Consider the following 25,515-nt stretch of genomic DNA (forward strand, 5'->3'; position numbering starts at 1 on the left):
TACAGCATCCAGTGTAAGAGCTGGTAACAGTCTCTAAAAACTGGAACAGAATTAATTTTAACAAGGCACCAGAAAACCCAGCCTCACTGTAGGGATCACTTCTCATCTCTATCTCACACCCACGTGGCTGGCAGCCATAACACATTAATCAGAAGCAGTGGGGCTGCTCCTTTAGTGCTTTCATGCACACCATCTGCAAAAGATTTCCCAGTTCTTTATTTAGAATAGTTCATTCCAGGAGACATGACTATGTCATGTACTAGCATTCACTGATAAGCCCCTGTCCCAGTGAACTCAGGGGTTAGCACACGGCCTTGTCACATCACTGAACAAAGCTGTCTTTGCAGCTGTGTGAACAGCTGATTTATTTATCTTTAGGTACAAGGGCCAACATCAGAAATTGGAAGAACCATCCCTTTAGATTCGAACAAACTTAATTGGAGACATGCTGAATCTCGATTTCAGGCATTTTAAGAGCTTAATGAAAGCTGGAAGGATTTGGACACAAAGAGCTAGACTAATAAATTGGAAAAGGAGAATTTGGTTTTTTTGGTTCTTGGAGGTCTTTTTTAGTATTTCAGGCATTGACCCTGGAGACAAAAGACCTCGAAAGTCAGCACTTCATTTTCTTTCTTTATCAGAGAGACTGCATTTCCACAAACTTGGATCCTCTGCTTCTCCTGGGAGACCTTGAGATAGTCTAGATTTTTAGGCTCTCAGTCTCCCTGGCCAAATGAGAGATTACGCTATAGTTTGTTAATTAGACTAGTCTTTGGAGTCAGGGATTATTGTCCTGCTTCAGTTGACAATACATTATTTATACACAGCAAGATGGCTTCACATGAGGATGTAAACACTTGAGCAGCTTCCTAGAACTCAGCAGTTAGGCTGGGGCAGATTTCTGTTTAGACAGAAATACATGTCCAGCACTAGTCAAAAAAAGTGTTCTGCTTCCTAAAAAGTCTACAAAGACAAGTATGAAACTGCTCCCTGAGATCAGTATTTAATGGATGGTGAAAAGAACAGTAAAAAAAATGACAGATTTTCATTTTCATGTAATCCTATTTAATATAATTCTCAAAATATCAGGAACCTAAAACATATGGAAAGAGTTTATTAGTTCATTCAACCCAACAAAAAAATTACATAGCTCTTATGTTCATATGGAATTGGTATTTCTGTACAAATAAATTGTTTTATTACTTTATTAGTGAGAAAAATAATTAATTCACTTTCTATCAGAACACCCTAAAGTATGAAGGAATTTAATGCCCCAAACCACAGAATTTGCCATGCTAGACTAATCTAATGTGATACCTGTGGTAACATCTTTTGTCTGACACCATGTAGATTCTGTAAAGGAAGTTGCAAGTAACAGCAACATGAATGAAAAAAAAATAAACCTTCTTTTTGACCTTTATCAGTCAATGCTTTCCATTGCAATACACAGAAGCATAAAGAAACTTCTCTCTTTACAAAAAACAGGTAACTTAGTCTATCCTAATTTGTCTACACTTTGTCTTTCATAGACAAATGAAAACCTCCTGCACATAACCACAAGCAAGACCTTTGGAGGTAAGGTCTGACTCTACCCCATGAAAGATATCCTTTACAGTTCCAGTAGTTAGTAGAAGATAAAACTGACATGGGTAGTTATTGCTCAGTCTTTGGAACATCAGCTAAACAGCTGGGCTCAACAGAAAGTCATTTGCCACAGCTCCTTGTGTGCATTACAGATGTGCTCATGGCCACTTCGGCAGTGTCTTGTGTAAGGCACTACAGGAGACAGGATCCTGAAGCAGACAGGCCCTTGGACTACTTCCCTGAGGCAATGCTCATGTTTGTAATTATTTTCATTCACTGAAATTCCACAGGCTGGGGAGCAATCTCATGTTCTAATCTTGCTTTGAGTTTTGCTGAGGAATTTTTGGTCTCCTTACAGAAAAGCTATTGAGAAAGAGGCCTTTTTTTTTCCTTTAATTTAAGGGTATTTAGCTGATGTAAATATTGAACCATCCAGACTAAATTAAATACATCTGAAAAGGAAAATAAATTATTCTGAAGATAATAAAATGTTCCCAAAATGTTGGATAAACTGTCACACAAGTAATGTTATAATCAGAAACAACAATGAAACCAGGAACATAGCTTTTAAATCAACAGAGACAAAAGCATTGCTACTAGAAAATGCAGAGGTACAAAAATATTTCTTACTTTATTAATCCTGTTTTAGGCCTATGAATCAAGTGCCACCTGTAAGCAGTATAATCTTTCCAGCCAATGTTCTTGGGATCATGCCACAAAGTACGCACCTACAGCAGGAATACAAATGCCTTGTTAGAAACACACTGTGCCCTAGTAACTCCACATCTACCACAGTAACTGCCAAAGCTTGTTTTCTGCAGAGTATGAAACTGAAAATAGTTTAACATTTGACTGTATCATCAAAAGATTTCTTTTATGGGGTGAAAGTAATCGGAATTTCTGTCTTAAAGTGTTGATCAGTTATTCACCTGCAGTTTCATAGCTAGAGTCACTGAAGATGGTTATGGCATTGAACATTTACTTCCCTTATGACATCACAGAATCGGCCGAGTTGGAAGAGACCCACAAGGATCATCAAATCCAACTCCTGGCCATGCAAAGGACCACCCCCAAGAGTCACACCACGTGTCCAAGAGTATTGTCCAAATGCTTCTGGGACTCTGGGGTTTGCACATACACACAACCAGGCTGACAGAGCTGATGCTGAATGAGTGCCTCCAGTGAGGGAGAGGAACTGCAGCTTATTCAGATGATACTGCCCGTGGCTGCTCCTTGAAAACTTCCACTCAGTGACTGTCCTGTGAATTCCTATTCACAAGTGAAGCCCTACTAACCTCATTTCCAAAATGCACAAGTTTCTTCCATGCTTGGACCCTATTTGGAAGAGCAGCAGTTTTTCTCTCTTTCAATGTCTTTTCTCTTTTTCTGCTACTGTACTCTAAACCATGTATAATTCAAACAAGCTGGAACACCAAAGAAGCAAGTGCCAACACAGAAGTAAAAAAGGATTTGTGCATAACTGAGACATCTCTCTCATCTTCCTTTTTCATCACACCTCATCTTACCTTTTATGTGATTGTCTTTGAAATACAAAGCATGTGTTACAATTGACACTACTAATAAGGGAATTGAAGAAAAACTGATAAACATCTACAAAAATTGAGGTGTGAAAGGGAATTCTTTTTGAAACATGTCCCTTATTTTTAAAATATTAATCATGCACTGTTGGCCTAAAGTTTTAAATCCCTCACCTGTCCAGGGGTGTTTCCTGTGTGCCAGAGAGCATTTCGTAAGTGCTCACCAGTACCAGTTGTTGAATTCACTACTTTGAGTGACACACCAGAATAGCCATAAGCCCTGGTGGGTTTGTCCTCCCAATAGGTCTGAGTGACCTGCTTCCACATCAGAACGTAAAACCGACTGCTGGACTGGTAGCCAAACACAAAGCCGGCGTAGTCATCGTCACGGTCTGTGTTAACGTAGAACGTCCCGCTGAAGTCAACAGAGCTGAACTCATCGTAGCCTGGAAGAGGACAAGAGAGACAAAGCATTGAGTTACAAGCTGGGTCCAGTTACACACACCCAAGAGTCCCAGCTACATCCTGTATTTTGGCAGGAGACTTAAGTGGTATTTCCCAGTTTCTTCACCTGTAGAAGAAGAGGTAATTACACTTCCCTGCATGGATATTTCTGGAGAGAAATAAGTTGCTTACAAGGGGCATTGAAGACAGCAGGCACTATACTTACATAAATATTTTCAATTGGGTATTTTATGTATGTTACAGTCAGTGATGAGATGAATGGACAAAAAATACAGACAGCATTGAGCTGTTCATACTTTGGGCATATACACTGCCTCCATCACTAGTCCAACGCTTGCAGCACCAAAAAGGGGCATTTATGTACCCTTTTTCCTACCTTTTCTATCATTTTATCTACTTTTTTTTTTCCTTTCCTTATTACAGAATCACTTGTTACTTTTCCAAAGATGATCACATCTGATACTCACCTACAGCTATTCCAGGATCAGAGTTAGCAGTCTGCACCAGTTCCTTGCCTTGGTGGCGAATAACCCAGTTGGGATCAATCTGAGCTGTTCCCTTGGGGTCCAGAGGGACCATCTGGAACTTTCTGAAATCAGTTTCACTGATGGCATTGTTTTCAGGGCACACATCATAGATATCTGGAACATTGTCGTTGTCAAAGTCATCTTTGCAAATATCACCTCTGCCATCACCTGTAAGCAAGTGAATAAGCAGAGGCAATTGTTAGCAATTTATCCAGCCCCAGTTTATACTCCACTTTGGAATCAGGGTGGGAAAAGCTGGAAGTTTGCTGTGTTGATGTAATTCACTAATGCTTGCATTACATTATCAGTGTGATTTGTTCCAGATGTGGATACAACACCACATTTTAATATGTTCCGTGCAAATCAATTCAAAAAATAGCATTAAAATCTTAATCTTCCACACATTACTAAATATAATATATTACTATATATTTATATATTCTTGATCATATTAAACTATTTTTCAGACCCTTATCATTGTCTTAAGATTCTTTCTGCAACAATCCATCTAAGATGCCACAGACTGCAGATGTGTCACCTCAATGCCAAAAAAAAGCAGAGAGAGCGTTGCAATAAAACATGCATACATGCTTAGCCACTCTCTCACTTGTAGGTACAACAATTTGGTTTATAATTAACATAGTGCTTCAGAAAAATGCATGGGAAAAGGCAGCACTGCATTCAACAGGACTAGCCTCAGAAGAATGAAAAAATGGGGTTTTGTTATTATGGATTGCAGGAAGTTTTTTAGAGAACAAAAAAAGTAAAGCTCATCTATAGTTGTGCTTCTGCTCAACACTTCAACTACAATAAATATTTTAGAAAAACTAAAAGTTATTTGCTTTCTTAGTTTACCTATAATATTAATGGACACCGGGAGACATGACTTGCCTCAAATTGCAAGAAGTGAAAGGAGGCATCTATATAAAAAGGTCATTGCCAATGACTCTATTACTCCATGGCATAAAATAGCACAAAGACCTGAAAATAATGTAGAAAACTTGGCTAGACAAGTACAGAAACAAATTCCCAAATGGCTCCAACTTTCACAACAGAAACCACTGGATATTACATTGGGTACTAATGCAAAACCAATGCTGCCAACTAATTTGTTTCTATCCTCACATAGCAGAGCATCTGGTTTTCGGGTTTTTCCCCACAGTGTTTATGACTGCCCTAAGAACATGGGAATTAACACAGTGGGAAATAGCAATGACCCAACTCATTCAGTAGTGACCTACTACTAGATGTTTCACAGAAAAATGGAAAGCTACCTTATCATGACTAACCAACACAGCATTACCCAAGTATGGAGCTTTCAGACAGAAAGCAGAATGAGTTTCAGGCAACTGCCAAAAGGAAAAGAGTAATGAGAGAAAATTGAAACATCTAGTGTCTCAGGGCTCTCTGCAGCTCAGATATGCGGTAAAATGGTCCCATTTTCCACCCGGGATATCTGCCATAGACAACTCCAAATCCTGACCAGCTGTGTGTTCCTCCACCTGCTTGTCTTAGCACTCACTGGAGAAAAGGGAATTAATTTCCTCTTTTGTTTCCTTTGCCAAATCAAAAAGATAATTCACAGAAGAATCTAATTATTCACTGGAAGTCCAACTGATGTTCATTTGGTAGTGAGTTGCTGCTGACAACATTCATTCCCTGTCAAGGAAAGTTAGAAAGTGTTTGTTTATCCAGTCACATCCAACAGCTCTCTCCAGGGCCTCATCTTTATGTGTTAAAACTCACATCTTCAAGAGCATGGGAGCAATTTTTGGCTTTATTTACCCCTTTTCCAAGATTTCTGTTGGACCTGCTGCTAATGACAGTGAGGATCTGGCTAAACTGATTAAATATATGCTTTTTCTGAATCGTTAATCCATACATCAATGTAGTTTCCTTTAGAAGAACCAGGTAATGGATAACTAACTAACTAACTAACTAACTATCTCATATCAGGGTCACCCTTATTCTGGATTTATGAAATCAAGGGGCTGTTCCAGGGACTGGAAATACAAAGATGTTCCGGACACATATCATTGGACTGAAAGGTTATATAAATTAAGAGCTACTACTGACTACCAACCAGAAACTTCCTCCTGACAGCAGTTGTTTTACCAGGAAATCAGACAAGGCTCAGCATTTTATCTTTCTAAATGTACATAAAAACATATCGTGCAGGTAATAAATTCTGCTTTCAATTTCTACAGCACAGCCATGGAACGGCTCCAGGAAGTTGTATAACTTGGAACTGAAATTGCTTACCTGCATTTATTGCAAGGGTCATTATTTAAATATATTTGGTGGTTTTTAAAGGATCATAAACATTTTCAAAATTAAAATTATATATGAAACTATCTCTATTTCATTATTTAAATAATGCCAAGCACAGAGAAGTACTGTCTGAGGTGACCAACAATATTTTACCAAAAAAAAAAAAAAAATAAAAAAGGAAAAGAGGGCAATTACATATCCATTTTTTAAACTGTGACATGTATCAAGACTTATTTAAAGCAGTCTGTAAAGAAAATTTGAGAAAAGCTGCTCAGGAGTCAATTTAAAAAAAATAATTAAAAATCCTGAAGAAATAGTCTGTTTTTCAAAATGAAACATAGTAAACCACTTTTATTTCCATTTTAATTTTCAGATGGAAAGTGAAACAGCTCACTTTTTATTTATTAAGACATTTATAATTCAAGCTATTTGAAATATTTTCTGACACTTTTAGTGTTTCAATTAAATGCAAAAATAAGAATATTAACAAAAACATGGATTTTTTTGTTTTTATAAAAATTTTTTAAAGGTTTTCTCCTATAATTAAGTATGTGCATGTCTGAGCTCCAGTCAAAGATGTTTCCTAATGCTCTAACCCTTGACCAAACTGAGCAGCTCAGTTCCATTGAATTCCTGGTGTCTCAAATGTCAAAAGGAGATCAGTTTGATGTGAAGTCTCTCTTCACCAGATGTTAATACTCCAAGATCAAAATCAGATACTAAGAACTAAATGAAATTCATATGACCTTGCTCTTACCATCGGAGTCCTCCTGGTCGGGGTTGTATCTGAGGCGGCAGTTGTCCCTGTCGTCTGGGACACCATCATTGTCATCATCAGGATCACAGGCATCTCCTTTACCATCCTGATCATGGTCAGCTTGGTTAGCATTGGGGATGTAAGGGCAGTTATCCTGGTTGTTCTGGTGGCCATCTTCATCTATGTCCTCATTATTGTCACACTGGTCACCAACAAGGTCATTATCTGCATCAGTCTACCCCAAAAAAGAATTGTACAGAGTAATTTTATTATTTTTACTCAATACAAAAGTACAGCATGGTACTTAACTGCTCAACCCTTCTCTTCAAGGGCTTCTGAAGTGATAAATATCACAATGACAACCCTGCTAAAAGCATAAGCATAACTTCAAGCTAGTATGGCAACCTATTCTTCTATCAGTGGGTAAAGATCTGGTCTCAGGATACTTGCAGGGCAGGGCTTTACTTGCAGATGGATTAAAGCAATCATCACTGTCCTCTTTCATCTGATGCAAATACGAGATGTGAAAGTGAGCAATATAGATCCACCTTTTCAGCTGTTCAGTACAGGGACTGACAGCAATCCCTGTGGTCTTTTTTCTGCCCTTGTTTTGATGTTACCATTAAGGAAACTGAATTCATTTACCTGGTCTGGATTATGCATCAATGGACAATTATCACACTGATCACCAACTCCATCACCATCTGTATCACTCTGGTCTGTGTTGTAGACGTAAGGGCAATTATCTCGTTCATTAAAAATGTCTAGGGGGAAAAAACCCAACAAAATATTGAAAAAATTAAAACGGTACAACATACATCGCAGACAGCCATGGACTGTAGGAATCACCAGCTGATAAGCAAGGCTCTTAAGGGGCTCATAAGCTTTCTGACTGCTACAACATCATTGCTACAAATAGTTAAAATTAACATTAGAAAAAACAATGATGGTATCAATTCCATTTTTTTATCATGACAAAATTTTCTGTATGTATTTTCTGTATGTATTCTATGGAAGAATAAGGGCTGATTATGTCTTAAGCATTAAGGTTTTATTCATTGAGTAACAGGTAAAGGGGTGGGGGATTTTTTTTTAAATAATTTGTTTTGGATTTTATTCCCCTATTCTAAGAAATGGCATAGAATGCACAGCTACATCAGATTCAAACTTCTGAACTTTTGCATAGAAACAACTGTATTAATATTCAGCTGCCTCACCATTAAATAACTTAATTTTACCAGAACATCATTAATTGTATAGCGTGCCAAATTTTCATAAGAAACTGTTCCTCCTCAGGAAGCTTCATTATAAAACCAACAATCTACTACAAAATAATAAGACGAAACAAAACAAACACATATTGGCATATCTATCTGGGAAAGATACAAGGACCCTTCCCTGTATTATATGGTCCCTGTATATTTGCATAATCTTTCAGCCAATAACATATGATTGGATTTTTCTTCAAATGCAGAACTACCACAAGCACTACTATGAGCCTGATGATCAGAAGGAGGATAAGAGATCTTCAAAATGCTAAGAACCTTAAGTCCGATAAGCATCCAAATGTTTAAAACATTGAGAAAAACCCAAAGCTAGATTCTTCAACTTTTTGTATTTCTTATCCTCACACATTTGAAATGCCACAGAGATGTGATTTCTGAACAAGATTTAAGTGGTTTTCCCCCATCTTAATTCTGATCAAAATGGGGTTATATAGGAATGTACGGGTGGAGGAAATAAGCGCAATATTTTAAGACATACTAAAAAAATGTGTATTTGGATTACTGTGAGTTTTGCATACTTATACATTCATAGAAAAGCAGATTATTTTACTGTGGATATTGTCCTAACTGTGTGAATGTTCTGATGTTCACTTCCCTCCCAAAAGAAAAAGTCAACAGAAGTGTCACATTAGACCCTTATTATTTTGGAACACAAATGAAGGAAAGACTTTTTTTTTGTTACGATTACATTGATAAAGACATGCTGTGATTAATTTCTTAGTAATATTAATTGTAGTTATTTAGGGACTGTATGGGCAACCATACTACACAGGGGAGATGAACTTCACCCTTTTCTGTCTTGTCCTACATTTTTGAGCTGCTAGACCCAATTTTATTCCACATATAAAAGCAAGTAGCATATCTTACTGGCCATAAAGCAAAGACTTGTGGAACAGCACCTAATTCTCAAAAGTGAAATCATACCATCTCCATCAATGTCCACAGCACATGAGTCACCCTCCCCATTGTTGTCTGTGTCAATCTGAGCAGGGTTGTGCACATAGGGGCAATTATCACAGCGGTCACCAACTTCATCCTTGTCATAATCAAACTGGCGAGGGTTGAACAGAAGAGGGCAATTGTCCTAGTGAGGAAAAAAAAATAGATTTCACAATATAAATCACAACTCATGAGAGCATACTATGAAGTAGTAACTCCTGTTCATCTTGGACAGAATTCAAAAATCAAATATGAATCCATTTTTTTTTTCAATGGACAAGCTGTACATACACTGAAAGTCTGGGTCAGTAACAGGATGGCACCTGGACAGCCTGGCTCACTGTCTGTTTTGTACAAAACATGGGAATTGCATTCCATATCTCACAGGGAGAGCAACTGGATCAGTACTCAGACATTTAAATAAAGGTGTATCACTGGCACATGTACTTAAAATATCAGAACATGTTGCAAAATCAGGTCAACTTCAGCTGCATTTTATAACTTTCAAAAAACGAAAAGTAAACAACTAGAATTATTACTCTGACTTTTTTGGAACAAACTAGTGTTGGTATTTTCAAGTTTATATAATATATTTTGATTTTTCAATTTAAACAAGTATTGACTTTTTATTGGTTGTGTTCTATTGAACAAGATAATAAAATGTAAAAAGTTTTTTAAAAAGTTAAAATTAAATACTCTCATTTACCAAAAATCTTTTACCTGTGACCTTTTAATGGAATTTTGAAAATTTTCTATCATTTTAATTTAAAAATCTGCCAGAAGAATAATTCTTACATTTCACACATTTCCAAATTGCACATAGACTTTTTCATATGCACAAGAAATACTCAGTGCATAATGCAAAGAAAGAAAACCAAAACAGTGGGAGTGAGGGCTACATCAGTGGCCTGGAATCTGAAGGGAGGTAATAAGGAAAAAATCTTTAAACTTCTTTTTTTCTCTGCTAAATAGAAAAAACCCATATTTAATAGGAAATATTCTTTTAGCACAATATTTTAAATTCCCCAGAAATACATTTCATATAATCAAGGGCAACTTATAGAGGCAAGTCAAAATCTTACGCTGTTCATAAAACAGTTTCTAGCTACAATTCAAAAAATACACATACTAAATGATATTTCTTTATTTATTTTTTTTTTTAAGTTTTCCATATAGAGGCCAAACGAACACAGTTCTTATGCAGCTTTAACCATCTGAAGCTCTAGAGCATCTAGGTTGCCTCTGAAGGGACCAAAGACGAACAGCAAAATTCTAACAACAATTCACTCATCCTAAACATGAAAAGCCAGGGTGAAGCAAACTCTCCAAGTACCTCTATCCTTCTGTTGATTGTACAGGGCTACAGTTTTAGACTAAGTGGCTATCTTTTAGGCTCTGAAGGTAAATGCATTTGTCTTCTTAGCAGATCTGAAGGAAAGTATGAACCAGGCTAGGTATTTTCCTCCCATCATTTTCCTTTGATACTGGCTGTGTTTATAGTTGTTTTAGAAGAAAGTTACAATGAATAAAAATAACATCATATATATAATATTTACCAGCTTTTCAAATACAGTAGATTTGTTATTCTCCCATTACAATATAAAAAATCCAATACCACTTTCCATTAACCTGTTTTCACGTACATAACTGAACTCAAAACCGATACAGAGAACATAGTTCCTGGGGTTCCCCAGGTGCTTTGCTCTGCACAGTACTACTCTCCTTTGACTGAACACAGCTTTACTCTGCACTACACATTATTCAGGGAATGAAGTGCAGAATAACTCAGCTGAAGCTCCAAACAATAAAGTTCACACCTATTATAATGGTTTTCCCTAAAATCAGATGTTTAGGTTAAATGTACTGCAGACAGATATACATCTTACTTTGTCATCTTCAACACCATCGTTGTCATCATCCTCATCACAGGCATCTCCTTTGCCATCTTTATCAAAGTCTTCTTGGCCAGAGTTAGGCAGAAGGGGGCAGTTATCCTGGCCAAAAGAAATAATCAATACATTATGCTTACATTATGTCAGGATAACTTGCTTAGGCAGAAGAGTAGATATGGTACACCAGAGACTATAAAACAAGAGCAATCAGCAAAGTATTTTTGAAAGTGCCTGGTTTTTTGTTGCCAATTCATTTGCTGCTTTCATATTGTAAAGTAAGAGAAATGCAGCTGCAAATCATTCTATTTCCCAGCTGCTATTAGTGTGACATTTCTAGTAAATTTTAGAGGGAACTAGCAAAGAACAAACACACCACATGCACAGACATGCAATCTTACACCAACTTTTTGTAGACAATTCATGAGATATGTTTGAAGATTACAGAAAAAAATCACCAGGTTTTGTTGCCAGAAAAATAAAAAACCAAGCCAAGAGAAGGTCTTCAGAAACAGCTGCTCATATAGAAAATTACTACACAGCAATGGAAAGTAGTACACATCAATGAAGGGGAACACTCTAAGAAAGGATTTTGAAAAAAAGTGTCTTTATAGTGTTCTGCAAAACAGTACCTTTGCACTCCCATGGCTTTAAAAATAAAAGTCAAACTGATCTCTTTATTTTTTAACACAGCTTTGTAAAGAATGGTCATTTTATATAAAAAATTCTTAAGTTACACTGAAAAATAAGTAAAATAGCTTGCCAAACTTTTATTATGCATTTTTTTAAATACTAAAAACAGCTAAAATGGATTTCAATTCTACTACTTGCTATGAATAAATACATTTATGAAAACACACTGTTGTTCTCATTTTTACTCACATTCCAGATCTACCTCACCCAAAACTGAATCTGTCAAAAGAGTGCACAAACATCTCCTTTGTAACACATACCCTAAAAAATGAATATTAAAGTAAGGTGTTTCAAATTTCAGTGGTTCTAATAGTGCAGACAATTTAAGAAAAAGAGTACTGGAAAAATTATGATAAATATCAAATCCCCAAAATTTTTATCAAATACCTGCAAAGAGTCTTGACTGTCCACCTCAACCCTGGTTACCAGGAATACAAAAAGATTTTCGAAATGGAAGAAAATAGTCACAAGAGTAAGTTAATTTTCAATCATTATCAGCTCAAGGAAGGAAGTATTTAAAAATTAAATTACTCAACTAGTATATTTTGTAAAGAATACAAGGGCCTGAAAATTTGTGTTATTTTTAAAGGTTTTTTTTTTGGCAGGTTGAGAGGTCCTCCTAAATGAAATCTTGTATCTATTAGATCAACACATATTACACAAAGCATTAAACAATCTTTGGAAACGGGGTTTTTTTTCTGAATGGGTTCAGCATGTTGTGTTTAACCAAAACTAATGCTTTGTGTTACATCAAGAGTGAACATGTGCAAATTCTGATGACAGGAACTGAAAGAAAAATATATGAAGTGCAACAGCTAAGTTGGCTGAACCCACAATGAACAGGCATCAGTTACAGTAAGGAAGACCAACATTTGAGGCCCAAATTTCCATCCATATCTGAAACTCTTCGGCTGATAGAGCCCAGATTCACACAAGTGACTTCTCTCAACAGCCTGATTTCAAACTTTCCTAGTCTCTTGGTCTGCATTTGTTTCAACCACTATAGTAGTCTAGAGTTCAGTCATTCTTGCATTTCTTTCCTCTTTTTTTTTTTAAGCAGAAGTTTTTCTGCTAGAACTTCAAGAAGATTTATAGGCAGATCACTTTAACACAGAGAAGGAGAAGCAAAAATGTTTTAGGTCTGGGAAAACAAACCCTCAAAAACCTCAGAAGAGAAAATCTTGCCCTTACAGCCATGACTGATTAGCAAAATGCTTGAGCATCTGCCCAGTGATCATATGCAGGTCATCCAGTGTTGTCAGTGGCCCTGCAGGTAGGTGTTTAAAACTGAACACCTGCACATGCCTGCTACTCTGACAAAACTCCTCCATCCCAGTTGCTTAATTTGCTGCTGCAAACAGTGTATGCCCCTCTGTATTGTGCCTGTCATTCAGCCATCAGCAAGGCCACCACTCAAAACTAGGATCCAGGGAACTGCCTTTGCCCCTCAGCTATCTGAGCCACTGTTAAACTGGTGGAACAGCTTTCAGCCTGGTTTCATACAGCATCAGGACAAGAGCTACAAGGAGGCTGCACCATTTCTGAGCAACTCCCACTGGAAGGAACCTCATGCCATGAAACCAAGAAGGACTTACTGTGTGCTTCAGATGAGCACAGAACCAGGTCCCAGGGAACATATCTGGTGGACACACCCTACTAAACCTACATGCCACCATTTTTAGGCTCCCTGATGCTGATTTTTCTCATTGGTCTTATTTCATTGGTCACTACAACAGCAGAGCTGTGCAGCAAGATTGAAATAGTACCATTTGCCAGGTGTAGAGCCAATGGGGGCAGGCAGGTCAGGTGATTCCCCTTGAGAGAGTGAGAGCTGGGATTTCACATCTCTGAAGGGTGAGAGAGGCTGAATCTCTCATCCTGTTCCTGTGAGCCTTTACAATAAGGAGAACGCCTCTAATTAGTCACATTCATTCCTCTCCTAGGCTCCTATTGTTAAAAATTATCTTAGGCTGTGAATCCAGTTGTCACAGTGTGTGGTCTGCTTAACTCTTTAAAAGGAAGGGTAGTTCAAGACAGCACTTTGAACTCTAGCCCTTAACATGGCTGTCAGTGTCTTTTAACAAGTCCTGCAGGCAGGATTTCACACTCGCCTGGGCCCTGAGATCCCTGTTTGGTTCTCACTAGCTCTGTGCTTCACACCCATGCTTTAGGCAACTCCTGCTCAGTGTGCTAACTCCATTCACAAGCATCACAATTGTCCATGTGTTTTGAGTCAGAAGAAATCCAAGGCAGAGGACTCTGGATTTAATTTTGAGAATCCCTTACTGTACCTTACCAGATTAAGTGAATACACATTTCACAATCTCCTAGAAAATGAGCATGCTGTAACAGTCAAAGTTTACTGGAAGCAACCAGCAGCTTCATGAATTAAAGGGTTACTCACAACTATTTAGGAAAAAGTGAAAATGTTGTTAACACATAGCATTTCTATCAATCTTTTTCACCTACCTTCACACAGTGGTACGTTGCATTAGCAGCACAGACCAAGTTGTTATTAGGCCAGCCATCCAAATCTGAATCCTCACCACAGATGCGTCCATCACCAGCATAACCTGTCCTACATTCACATTTGTACATTGGATCACTGAAATGGCCCAGATAGATGCACTCTGCAGACTTGTGGCAGCTATGTGTCTTGTCCTTGCATGGATTCTCAGGTTCACAGACCTATAAATGATGGAGCATATTCAATGAAACCTGATAATCACAGCCAGCTGTATGTGCCTCAGCTTTGTCAAAAATCAGACCAGTTATTTAGAGCTCTGAAGACAGGAACTTTGTTTTGATTGTGGTTAGTAAATCATACTGCTCTCGCAGTTCACAACTCCAACAAATATGTACAATGAAAATAATTAAAACAAACCACCGGAAAAATTGGACATAATTTAAAAAGCAATTAAAGTGGTTAACAATTTCAGAACTGTATCTGCCTTCTTCCAGATGTCATTAAACCCCAGAAATTAACTGCAACAGAAAGGAGATTGTATTCACCTCTTTTCTTCAGTGTTCTGCCTGACAGTATAAGAGGACTATCTTATTTTCTTAAATCAAAGAGATCCTAAGTAATTCTTGTGTTCACCTCATGTATGTTTTTATTACCTCTTCCTTATCACTATATTTTTCATTGACAATATTTGAGAATCTTACACAGATGGTTCACGAGTAGAATTCACAAGCTGAGTTAACCACAGATTGATTCAACACCAACAAAGAGAAGGCAAACCATGACTTCCACTTTAACATTTTTTGTCTTTTCTAGGAAACTGTCTTCAACCTCACTTCTGCTTCCTGCTGTCCTTCACCACTGATAAGCTTTGGCCCAATGGAATTTAGGGAATGAGAACATCAGACATGTCTGATAACACAGAAATTAACAGTGTCATACTTATGAAAAAAACAATCCTAATTCTTCAGTTTCCATTCTCCAGAACAGGTATGTTAACCTCAGAGAAAGGAATGCAAAGCAGGGAAATGTTTGCTCCTGGAATTTTAGGCTCATTTGGTACAACTGTGCAGATACCAACCAAAAAAAAGAAAAAAAACCAAACTCTTAAAAAAACCAATCCCAAATTCAGTGTTTTGTTACTCAAAACAAAAATACGCTGAAACAACAGTTTGTTATTTCAAGCCATTTTTGTTTGGTACCCAAGTTTATCTTATGCCATCATTCAAACACATTTCAGATGAGACTTACTCAAAGCCATCAAATTCCCTTCAATACCACTTACTTGCTTCTCTGTCTTGGCAACTTCGAGCCCTACTCCATAGGGCTGACTTCCTTTATAGCGTGGAGGACACGGCAAGCAGTGGAAGCCCGGATTTGTGTTCACACAGCGATGGACCTGATTCACTTTAAAGCAAACATCTGACACAGCTATACACTGCAGGTGAAGAAAGAAAAAAAAAGGAGAAACAAATTAGATGGCTGTGTAATTCCCAAATAATGAATTTTTTATGGTCATTTCCTGATGTTAATGGAAACAAAGCCAATACCTCATCAAGATCCTCACAGAAGGTACCATTGCCAAGGTACCCTGCTGGGCATGCCCCACATGACCAAGACCCATCCGGGTAACTGTTGCATTCTGCTCCAGGAAAGCAAGGATTTGACAAACACCCATCTGGCAAAGACACACAAAACTGAAAATTAAGTAAGGAGCATAAAAGTCACATAAAACTTCATTTAAGAAAGAGGGGTTCTCTGATCATTAGCTTAAATCACACTTGATGCAATGGCTCTTATGAAACTCCTGAAGTAAGGGATTTTAAGCGCATTTAAGACTAACTACTATTGATTTAATATGAAAAAAGTACAGATTGCTACATCTAGTTGAATTTTTTACAGCATATTCAATCCCTACTTAAGAAAAGCATACTTGTTCAAGAAAGTTGGCATCACAAATACATATAAAATCCCACTAAACAGCACTCAAAATAGTTAAATGTCCTCTACTGAAAAAAGGTAAAATTAGCAGATTCCTGCAGTGTCATTTCATAATTACCCATTAAAAAGATAACAGCAATAATAGCTACTCAGACTGAGTAAAGAATGGATACCAACCAATTGGGCAATCCTTCTTATTGCACATATCATGTTGCTTGGTATCTCCCACACACGGCTTTCCTCCATACTGTGGCTCTGGACTGTTGCAGAGGCGAGACCTCTCACGAATTCCTCCTCCACAGGTGACAGTGCAGGCAGACCACGGGGACCAAGGACCCCACTGGCCATTCACTAAGATATGTAAAAGAGCAGAGAATCACAGGCAATAAAGTGGGGACATCTGGTGCCAATGACAACAATCCTTCATCAGACCCCTGACTAGAGACAGTTCCTTGCTATGTATGTAGAAAAATGATGGCAGATGTTTGCACTGAGATAGCAATATTTCAGAAACAAACCAATGAATGAAAAATACCCAACTGCTTCATGGGCATTTTTTGGCCAATAATTCAAAACAGCATGCCATGCCCACTAGAGGTGCAAAGAGAAAAAAAGGAGGAAAAATTATATGAAAGGAAAGTGAAAATGTAAGGAATGAAAGGTCTCTAAAAAAGGTTTAAAAGTGTAGATGAATAAGAGAATTATAATAGCAATCAATTGTGTTAAATGTGTAAAAATTTTATTCACAAATATCAAAGACACCTGACTATTGGAGGATTCTATGTGTATTCCTAACAAGTACAGAGACAGCTTCCTTTTAGAAAGGAAGTGTTTATTTTTGATATGCAGAGACATATCAGTAAAATGGAAATTTCTCAAACTCTTAATATTTAAAGCCAAATTATAACTTGGAAGGTTTACAAAACCTCTGACTGCATTGTTGTCTTCATTTTCAAAACACCCTTGTGTGTTATTTCACTCATAAGATAAAACTGTATTTTCCAACACAGAAATTCAGTGCCATTTAGATCTGAACAAAGACAGGGAATTCAGCTGGAATATTATTGTGTTCCTTTTGATTCAAGAGCACAGACATACCTGGACATGGAACCTTCTCACACTTCTCTGTTTCCCGCCCATTTCCCACACAGTTTTTCCCACCCATCTGGGGAATAGGAGAATTGCAGAGGCGGATGCGGGTGATATTTCCCACTCCACAGGTAACTGAACAGGAAGACCAGGGAGACCAGTGACTCCAGCCACCATCTTGACGTACTGCCAGAGAAAAGAGCACAACTCAACCAAACAGCCCACCTGCAGCAGTAATACAAACTCACTTGTGAGGCCAGCCTTCTAATGAGCCTCTCACCACATCTGATATATGTCCCCCACCACTGGGAAAGAGATGGGACATATATCAGATGTGGTGAGAGGCATGCCACCTCAGGTACTCAACAGCTTTCTTAGGAATTTCAGTAACCACCGTATGACTAACAATTATGGCAGATATTGTACTTAAAAATAAACATCTCCAATGAAACAAAAACTTATTCAAAATGCAAATTTGGACATCTAGCAGTCTCAGCTGCTATATATTGTCTTAGGTACTATATTAGCCTGAACATCACAGGTAATTTGCAATAGCATTAACTAAACTTCTGGAATACCTTGTAAGCACCTTAAATATAAAAGCAGCTTGATATTTTTAGGAAATCTTCCGTGATTACTGTATTCCTAAACACAGCTAAGTTAATGGAATGGTCCCACAATCATTGAATGGCAGATGTAAAGACAGCCTTGAATATCATGTTTACAAAATAAGTGTTATCTCCAAACTGAGTTCAAACAAAAGACTCTAGGTCATAATGTTAAAGAAAGGATCATTCATCATCTTTTTTTTTTTATATAGTTAAGCCCAGAATGTACATACCTAATAATTTGTCAGGAAAGTGACATTTGACATATTTGAAAGGGGAAAATTGGCAAAGAATCTAATGACAGCTACTTTAACGGTGCATATAGGATTTCTTACATACATACTAAACTAAACTTGGTTTTGCTTTGAGATGTCCAAAGAACCTTTTATAAAGGAAGAAATGCATTACTTACTGCGATGGTCACATTTCTTAAAGCTGCACATCCTTGTTTGGATGTGCGGACCTGTGCAAGCACTCCTGGTGACATCACACGACCTTCCTCGCATCTGTGTCCCAGAGCCACAGGTAACTGAGCACTTTGTCCAGTCTGACCACGGTGACCAGCCCTCCTCACTGTCATCAGCTGCAGAGCAAAAGGTAAGAAAAAGTGCTTAGCTTTGAAAGTTGCTCTGTTATCCTATTTAGAAGATATTCTTCTCTTTTTCTGCAGAACATGTACTTTAACATTTAGATCTCTCCTTTCCTAATTTTGCTTTCCCAAGCTGCCACTGTCATTACAGAATTATGGTGTAATATAATGAGAGGTTAGTTCAGATAAGAATCCTGGATCTTCATGAACATGTGTGCAGTGTGTTTGCACACTGATCTTTGAAGCAAGAAGCAATGATCTTCTCGAAGGAAAATCATTTTGTCTCTAGAATGGACCAAGCCAAAACCTGAGTCCAAACTGACTTTGGCTTCAGAGTACAGGTTACATGTGGCCCCACCTTTGAAAGCTGCATAATGGTGAACATGATCAAGAGCACATTTTAAGAATATGCCCTATGCTCTGAATGGGCAAAAAAATGTGAAACATGACAGGGGAGAAGCATGCTTTTAACATTTTATGCCCAAAGTAGCTAAGCAGGTTATCCCCTTAATTCTAAGTAACCAATACAATCAATGAAGACAGACCAAATCCTTCAGAAGGTAACTTCAAGCACCCAAATTATTTTGTATGATCTTTGTATACATACAAGTTCTATATTTGATGTTACCTGCCTTGACATCTTGTTTTGAGCTTTCAAAAACACTAGTAGTGATTTTAAATAATGCCAAAGACTATCTTTCTCCTCAGCTAAATACTCACAATGAGAGCAGACTGGACAGCATTCGCCTTCAACAAAAACTGGATCAGCACAGGAAACTGCTGGGCAGGTGATTTGATTGCACACAATTTTGGAATCCTACAGGCAAAGAAATCAATTTACTGATATATGCTCACAGAAAGGTAAATGAAGGTGGGCATCTGGGGAAGTTTCATGTGGAAATGTTTTGATTTGTTCTATCATGGATACGGGGACTCCTTTTTATAAACATCACTAAGTCCAGGCAAGCTCTAAGTAAATATGACCTGACACGGACAGTTGAGCGGGAACTCCATTTCTGCAGAGAAGAATATTTCCAAAATCTTACCTGGCAAACGCACTTGGTGCAGCTATCCACAATCCAGCTTTCATTATCTGCAAAGACACGACCATCCTGCCAGCAAACTGGTTGGTTCTTTGTTGTTTTGTTAGGCCCAATCAGTTCCCACATAATTTGATTCTCTTCAGACTGGAAGAAGAATTTAATGAAAACAAACTGTGTATTTTATAAGCAAACTGTTTTAAATAGACAAAACTGAGATACGACCAGACTAAATTCTTCCATCAAAAAAATTATTTTTATGCAGATAAGGAAGATGATCTTAAGTATTGCAGTCCTGCGTAGCAATTCTTGTAGCAATGGTACAAGCACAGTCACACAATACTAAGGGAAATCTGTTCTTAGCCATTTTGCTTTCCTCTACTACAGCTTATCTTCAGGTGTGAAGATTTTAGTCCTGACACATATGGCATACTAAGAAAACTCATTCAGAAATAATTAGCTGATTCAGAATAAGAAGAGGGGCAGACTTCAGAAAAACATCACCATCATACTTCAACTATGAAAATCCCATACATTTACCTACAATTTAGGCGCCCCATGTAGCCACTTACTGAGGTATTCATAAATGGTGTAAACATGGTAATAAGGCTTTAACAGTATGCAAGCAAGGTTGGGATTGCTAGCTTTCAATTTCCAAACCTTTAGAAGGATTTCTCCTGTGTATGAGCCCCTGTGTGTGTGTGTGGGTGCGTGCTCTTTTAAACCCAGTCTGTGAAAACCAAGCCTTGATTAAAGTGTTGTACTCAAGAACTACCAAACTAGTCTCAATGAAAAGAGGACAATCTTTACATTACGTAGATATACTAACAGGTGTTCATATGCAATACAGAAATCTCCATTAAATACCCCAGCATAAAATAAGGAAGGAAAGAGCACTGCACAGCAGACCTCCATCAGCTCTCCAGACTTGCAGGTACCTACCACTTTCTGGAGGTTGTCAGCCAAGTTGTTCACCACGATGCGCAGGCCGGTGAGCTCTGTGAACATGGATCCCAGCTCCTCACAGGAGCGGTCACAGAACTCGGCCTTCTCCGGTTTCTCACCCACGTACTCCGTTGTCACAGCGGGGCTCAAGTGAAGGATTTCAGTGCTCTCGTTGATGGTGTTCACTTCAGCTGGTAGCAAGAGAATGAAAGAGAGGAGCAGCATATACAAAGCTCTTCCACAGATTATAGATTCCTGCTGAAATCACAGACTGGCACCCATAGGTAGGGTTTAAACACATCTATTTTGGCACAGCTTCGTGCTTATTATACCCATGAATAAAAGAGGAGTTAGATGTCAGTTGGTTCCAGTTATAGGCTTTCCCTTTTCAAATTTAAGAGCCAAGCTGTGTCTCACATGGCCCTCACTTTAAAATTGTTGGCACTGCAACACATTCATTTATGAAGAAGGCTAACAAAAGGACGCTGTATGAAAAAAACAAACCTATTTTATCCACTCAGACATAAAAGGTTTCAGATTTTTTCATGACCTATAACATTTCCTCAAGGCAGAGAAAAAGGCAGCAGAAAGTTTCCTTGCAGAAAGTCATTGTCCTTGTTCTTCCATAAATTCCATGGTTGGATCAAATTTGGACCATCATGCAATGTATACCAGACTGGGCTGCTCTATATTGCACTGCCCAGTGTTAAGCTCAGAGGAGCTGTTATAAAAACAGTTTCATTCTGAAGTGAAATGGAGGTCAAGCTAAGATCAGACAGATTATTTAATTTGTCACTCCAAACACTCCTCCAAGAGGCAGATTGTAATTAAAACAGAACTTTGCATGAATTAGACAGGGAGAACTGGACATGTTCTAATATAATTTTAAAAGACATCCCTGTCTACAGTAAATTCCTGAAAAATAACATAACGGAATGCATTATTTTAATTAATAAAAAAGCACAAAGCACATAGATAACTAAATAAAACAGTCTATGTTCTTTTAAGCATTTGAATCTCCATCAGGTAAATATCTTATGGATTCCATGGGCACTTTCTCTAAGGACTCCATGAGAAACTCAAAGTTGGTATCAGCTATACAGCAATCCATACTTCCCTATCTCTTCATAAAGACTTCTTTACCAGATGTAGTAACGTTGGAATAGCTCAAGGTTACCAAAGAAGACAAGCAAAGGATACAGCAATTTAAAAACAAGAAATCAGCACAGGAACATGTGACATAAAGCATATATGTCAAAACCACAATATCATTCCATGCTGACAAATCACCAAAGGCGAAAAGTCTTCAGAAATATTAAGGGCTTGATTTGATGCTTTACCATACAATGTAAAGTATTATATATAAATATAAAAGGAAATGAAAACAGGAGCAAAGTATTCTTTGTTCATTTGGAAGGCTAAAAATAAAAGAAGAAAGAACCAACCCACAATATGACATTAAGTGATTACTTCTCAACCAAACCTAAAATTATTGGCTTTATGTGCTTTTAAATTAGCTATGAAACATCTGCAACTAGCCAAGGTCTACAAAAAATTGTTCTCAGTTTTCCAAAGTTGAAGCAATTGTCCAGCTTCATTTACAGTATGGTCGAAAACCACATAGCAGATCAGAACTCTGTGTCATAACAGTTTATTTCATCTACTTTTTGATTCCCTGGAAAGAATGCAATTTTCCTACCACATTGGAACACTAGATTTCTCAGATCCCCCCACAGCACTTCTCAGATCATTAATTTCATATTTTTCAAGCCAACATGGAGTATGCCTTGACCGGAACATTCTGAGGACATTAATAAAGTTGCAATCTCAGCAGGAAACATAAACCAAAACTATGTTAGAAGAACTAAATCCTCACTTCCTACTGGTACTTGGCAGTGACTGAAAGAAGATGCCTGGGGATCACTGGGAAATCAGTTCTCTGCTGCTGGCTTCCTGCTAATTTCCTAAGGACCAGATGATTAAAATGAGAAACCAGAAGAGTAAAATGTGCATCCTCTCACATATGCAAATATCATTCTGTTGATACAACTCAAGAAGGGATTTTATTGATATTCCTACTTAGGTGTGTTTTTGTCATCTTTCCTATCCAGTCCAGTGTATAAATCCTGCCTAAAGGATTAGGAGTCACCACACTACAGACATACTTTCCTACCCTCAACCAAACAGCAATCCCAAGCCACCATTTAACCATATGTCACATTCCCATATTAGGCTTAAAGATACATTGGGAAAACACAGTCCTGTCTCCTTTTGTGTTCTTAGGGCTGAGGGACCTTCATCAGCCTTGCTGTCATGGGACATTAATACAGAAATATGTCATCTTAATGCCTGTACTTCAGCTCAACAAGTCTGCCATCAAAATGAGAAAATATCTTGTAGTCAGTAAGATCATTCATGGCTTTTCAACTGTGGTAATTGTCATTAGCAGCATCCCCCAAGTTTCAATACTGGGCCCAGTCTTGTTTAACTTATCCATCAACGACTTGGGTGAAGAGACAGACGCCTCCTCAGCAAGTTCACAGATGACACAAAGCTGGGAGGAGTGACCAGTACCCCCGAGGGCTGTGCCAACCTTCAGAAGGACCTCAGCAGGCTGGAGACAAGGGCAGAGAAGAACCATTCTGCCCCTCTCCTCATCCTCAGCCATATCTGGAGTGCTGTGTCCAATTCTAGGCTCCTCAGTACAAGAAATATATCTATACCCACCCTAGACTGGGTCCAACCACAGACTACAAAGTTAATTAAGGGATTGGAGCCTCCATCTTATGAGGAAAAGCTGAGGGAGTTGAGCCCGTTCAGCCTCTAGGAGAGGCAACTGATAGGGGACCTCATCAAGGTGCATAAATATCTAAAGGGGATGGAGCCAGGCTCCGTTCAGTGGTGCCAAGCAATAGGACAAGAGGCAAAGAACATAGACTGATGCACAAGAAGTTCCACCTGGATATGAGGAAGAACTTCCTTACTGCGTGGGAGACCAAGCACTGGAACAGCTGCCCAGAGAGTTTGTGGAAACTCCCTCAGTGGAGATGTTCAAGAATTATCTGGACACAACCCTGTACCACGTGCTCTTGGATGACCCTCCTTGAGCAGGGAGGTTACACCAATGCTGCCTTGCAGTCCTTTTCAACCTGACCCATTCCATGAGTATGTAATCAAGCTGATAGGCAATGTCAGACTCTGACATGCACATAAAAACTTCTCAAGTAATTTTGATGGCCTCACTATGCTATTAGTTCTCTTCTATTACTGCACAAGAAATTTCCATCTTGTATTATTCTCTTGGTGTTGCAAAGTAAAAGCAGAAATATTGTGAATTGAATTATTTGTTAAATAATTCCCAGTAAGGATAAAACAAAAACCCCAAATCTATATAATTTATAACACTGAAAATTTGGCAGTTGACAGATGTGATAAAAATACATTAAGGAAATATTATCTGTTGGTTATCAGCCGATTACAGCTGTAGAATAATTCCTCCTAAGGTATGTATTAGCATGAAGAATTCAATTAATCCTTTAGGCTCCCATTGGTTTCCTCTTCATAGTAGAGGTACAGTAACATCGCATTTCTACTTCGTGATATTTCAAAACATTTAGTACTCCTTTGAAGAAGTCAAGATCTGCTATCATTTAGTTTCTGGGTTTTGCATAAACAATGAAAAAATTGAGTTCAATCTACTGACCTGATTTTCTATATACTACATATTTGAGCAAAGTAACAGAAATAATGGCATTTCAGGTGGCAGGAGTTTCAAACAAAACCCTGAAGTCCTGTCTTGTGTACCCACAACATTCCTCTGACAGATTGAGCTGGCTCTGATTCTTGACTGAGCTCTTGTCAGCTACAAGCACTGGGATGTAAAACAGTCAGCACCTCTGATAAGCTTGAGTAGAAAACCTTAGCACATATTTAACAAATAATCCTAATTCTTTTATAGGGAATCCACTACACACAGAGTGCTCCCCCTCCTGCCAGGGTAAGCATGAACTGGACTAACAAGAACACATGTCAGCCCATAACATGCAAGCCTTCCATACCTCTTCCTTTGATTTCTTATTTTCCTGAGGCTGTTTTGATTAACAATACTTTGGGAATCAAACCCAAAGCCTCTTTCAGCCAAAGGTATTGCCAAGGAATTCAGTGTCATTAAGACTGGCAGACTAGTTTGTGGGCCCATTGACAGCAGCAGAAGCAACACAACCTGTCTGGTGTGCAAAAAATTGCAGAAAACTCATGTAAGAAAATATGCATTTTCCTGCATGTGCTCTTTTCCCTTTCATTTCTACTAATTTATTGCTCAACACATTTTCTCCCCAACTTAAAGACAGAGGTTCAGAGTTATAAACCTAAGTAACTGAACTAAAATAATAGGCTAGAGAGTAGAAATGACATAATATAAGCATATAAGTTCCCCTTCCCACCAAAAAGCAACTTATTCTCCTTTTAATTTCAAAGGGATCTGTTGCCTGGTTTTAGGATAATATTTCACAACTGACATTTCTAATTTTCACATTCAACTGAACAGTATTAACAAGATAACAAAAGCCTTACTTGACTGGCTTCTCTGGCATCCTTTCTTACGCAGAACATCCTCTATTGAAGTATCAAAGATTAACTGAATATTTTGCAAAAGGCCCTGTAATAATAATTTTAAAAAGCAATTAACAGCAGTAAGATCAATTTTTGAGTAACTAATAACTGATCTGTCTCAATTCCATGCTACTGACTGGATTCAGACATAAGCAAATACATAAAAAGCAATCTACAAGGCATTAAACCTGACACACGGGAAAAAAAAAAGTGGTTATAGCTTTGTTATAGACAATTTCAGTATTACAAGCCACAAAGATAGATATGTTCTGAAACATG

The 25,515-nt window shown here is 38.0% G+C and overlaps 1 protein-coding gene across 1 annotated transcript in view; it reads right to left on the bottom strand.

Annotated features, from left to right (window-relative positions):
- THBS2 (thrombospondin 2) overlaps positions 1-25,515 on the bottom strand; it is a 32,944-nt gene that overhangs the window by 3,337 nt on the left and 4,092 nt on the right. The window contains exons 4-20 of the mRNA XM_059841530.1: positions 25,198-25,282; positions 20,623-20,816; positions 19,687-19,827; positions 19,361-19,457; positions 18,464-18,634; positions 17,453-17,629; positions 16,532-16,705; positions 15,964-16,091; positions 15,699-15,851; positions 14,419-14,637; positions 11,254-11,361; positions 9,353-9,512; positions 7,788-7,906; positions 7,143-7,377; positions 4,055-4,282; positions 3,297-3,568; positions 2,215-2,312 (exon numbers count right to left, since the gene is read on the bottom strand). Coding sequence (XP_059697513.1) covers positions 2,215-2,312; positions 3,297-3,568; positions 4,055-4,282; positions 7,143-7,377; positions 7,788-7,906; positions 9,353-9,512; positions 11,254-11,361; positions 14,419-14,637; positions 15,699-15,851; positions 15,964-16,091; positions 16,532-16,705; positions 17,453-17,629; positions 18,464-18,634; positions 19,361-19,457; positions 19,687-19,827; positions 20,623-20,816; positions 25,198-25,282 — 2,759 coding nt within the window. The remainder of the gene's footprint in view (positions 1-2,214; positions 2,313-3,296; positions 3,569-4,054; positions 4,283-7,142; positions 7,378-7,787; positions 7,907-9,352; positions 9,513-11,253; positions 11,362-14,418; positions 14,638-15,698; positions 15,852-15,963; positions 16,092-16,531; positions 16,706-17,452; positions 17,630-18,463; positions 18,635-19,360; positions 19,458-19,686; positions 19,828-20,622; positions 20,817-25,197; positions 25,283-25,515) is intronic.

The sequence above is a fragment of the Haemorhous mexicanus genome, chromosome 3, assembly GCF_027477595.1.
Source record: "Haemorhous mexicanus isolate bHaeMex1 chromosome 3, bHaeMex1.pri, whole genome shotgun sequence".
Classification (NCBI taxonomy): Eukaryota; Metazoa; Chordata; class Aves; order Passeriformes; family Fringillidae; genus Haemorhous; species Haemorhous mexicanus.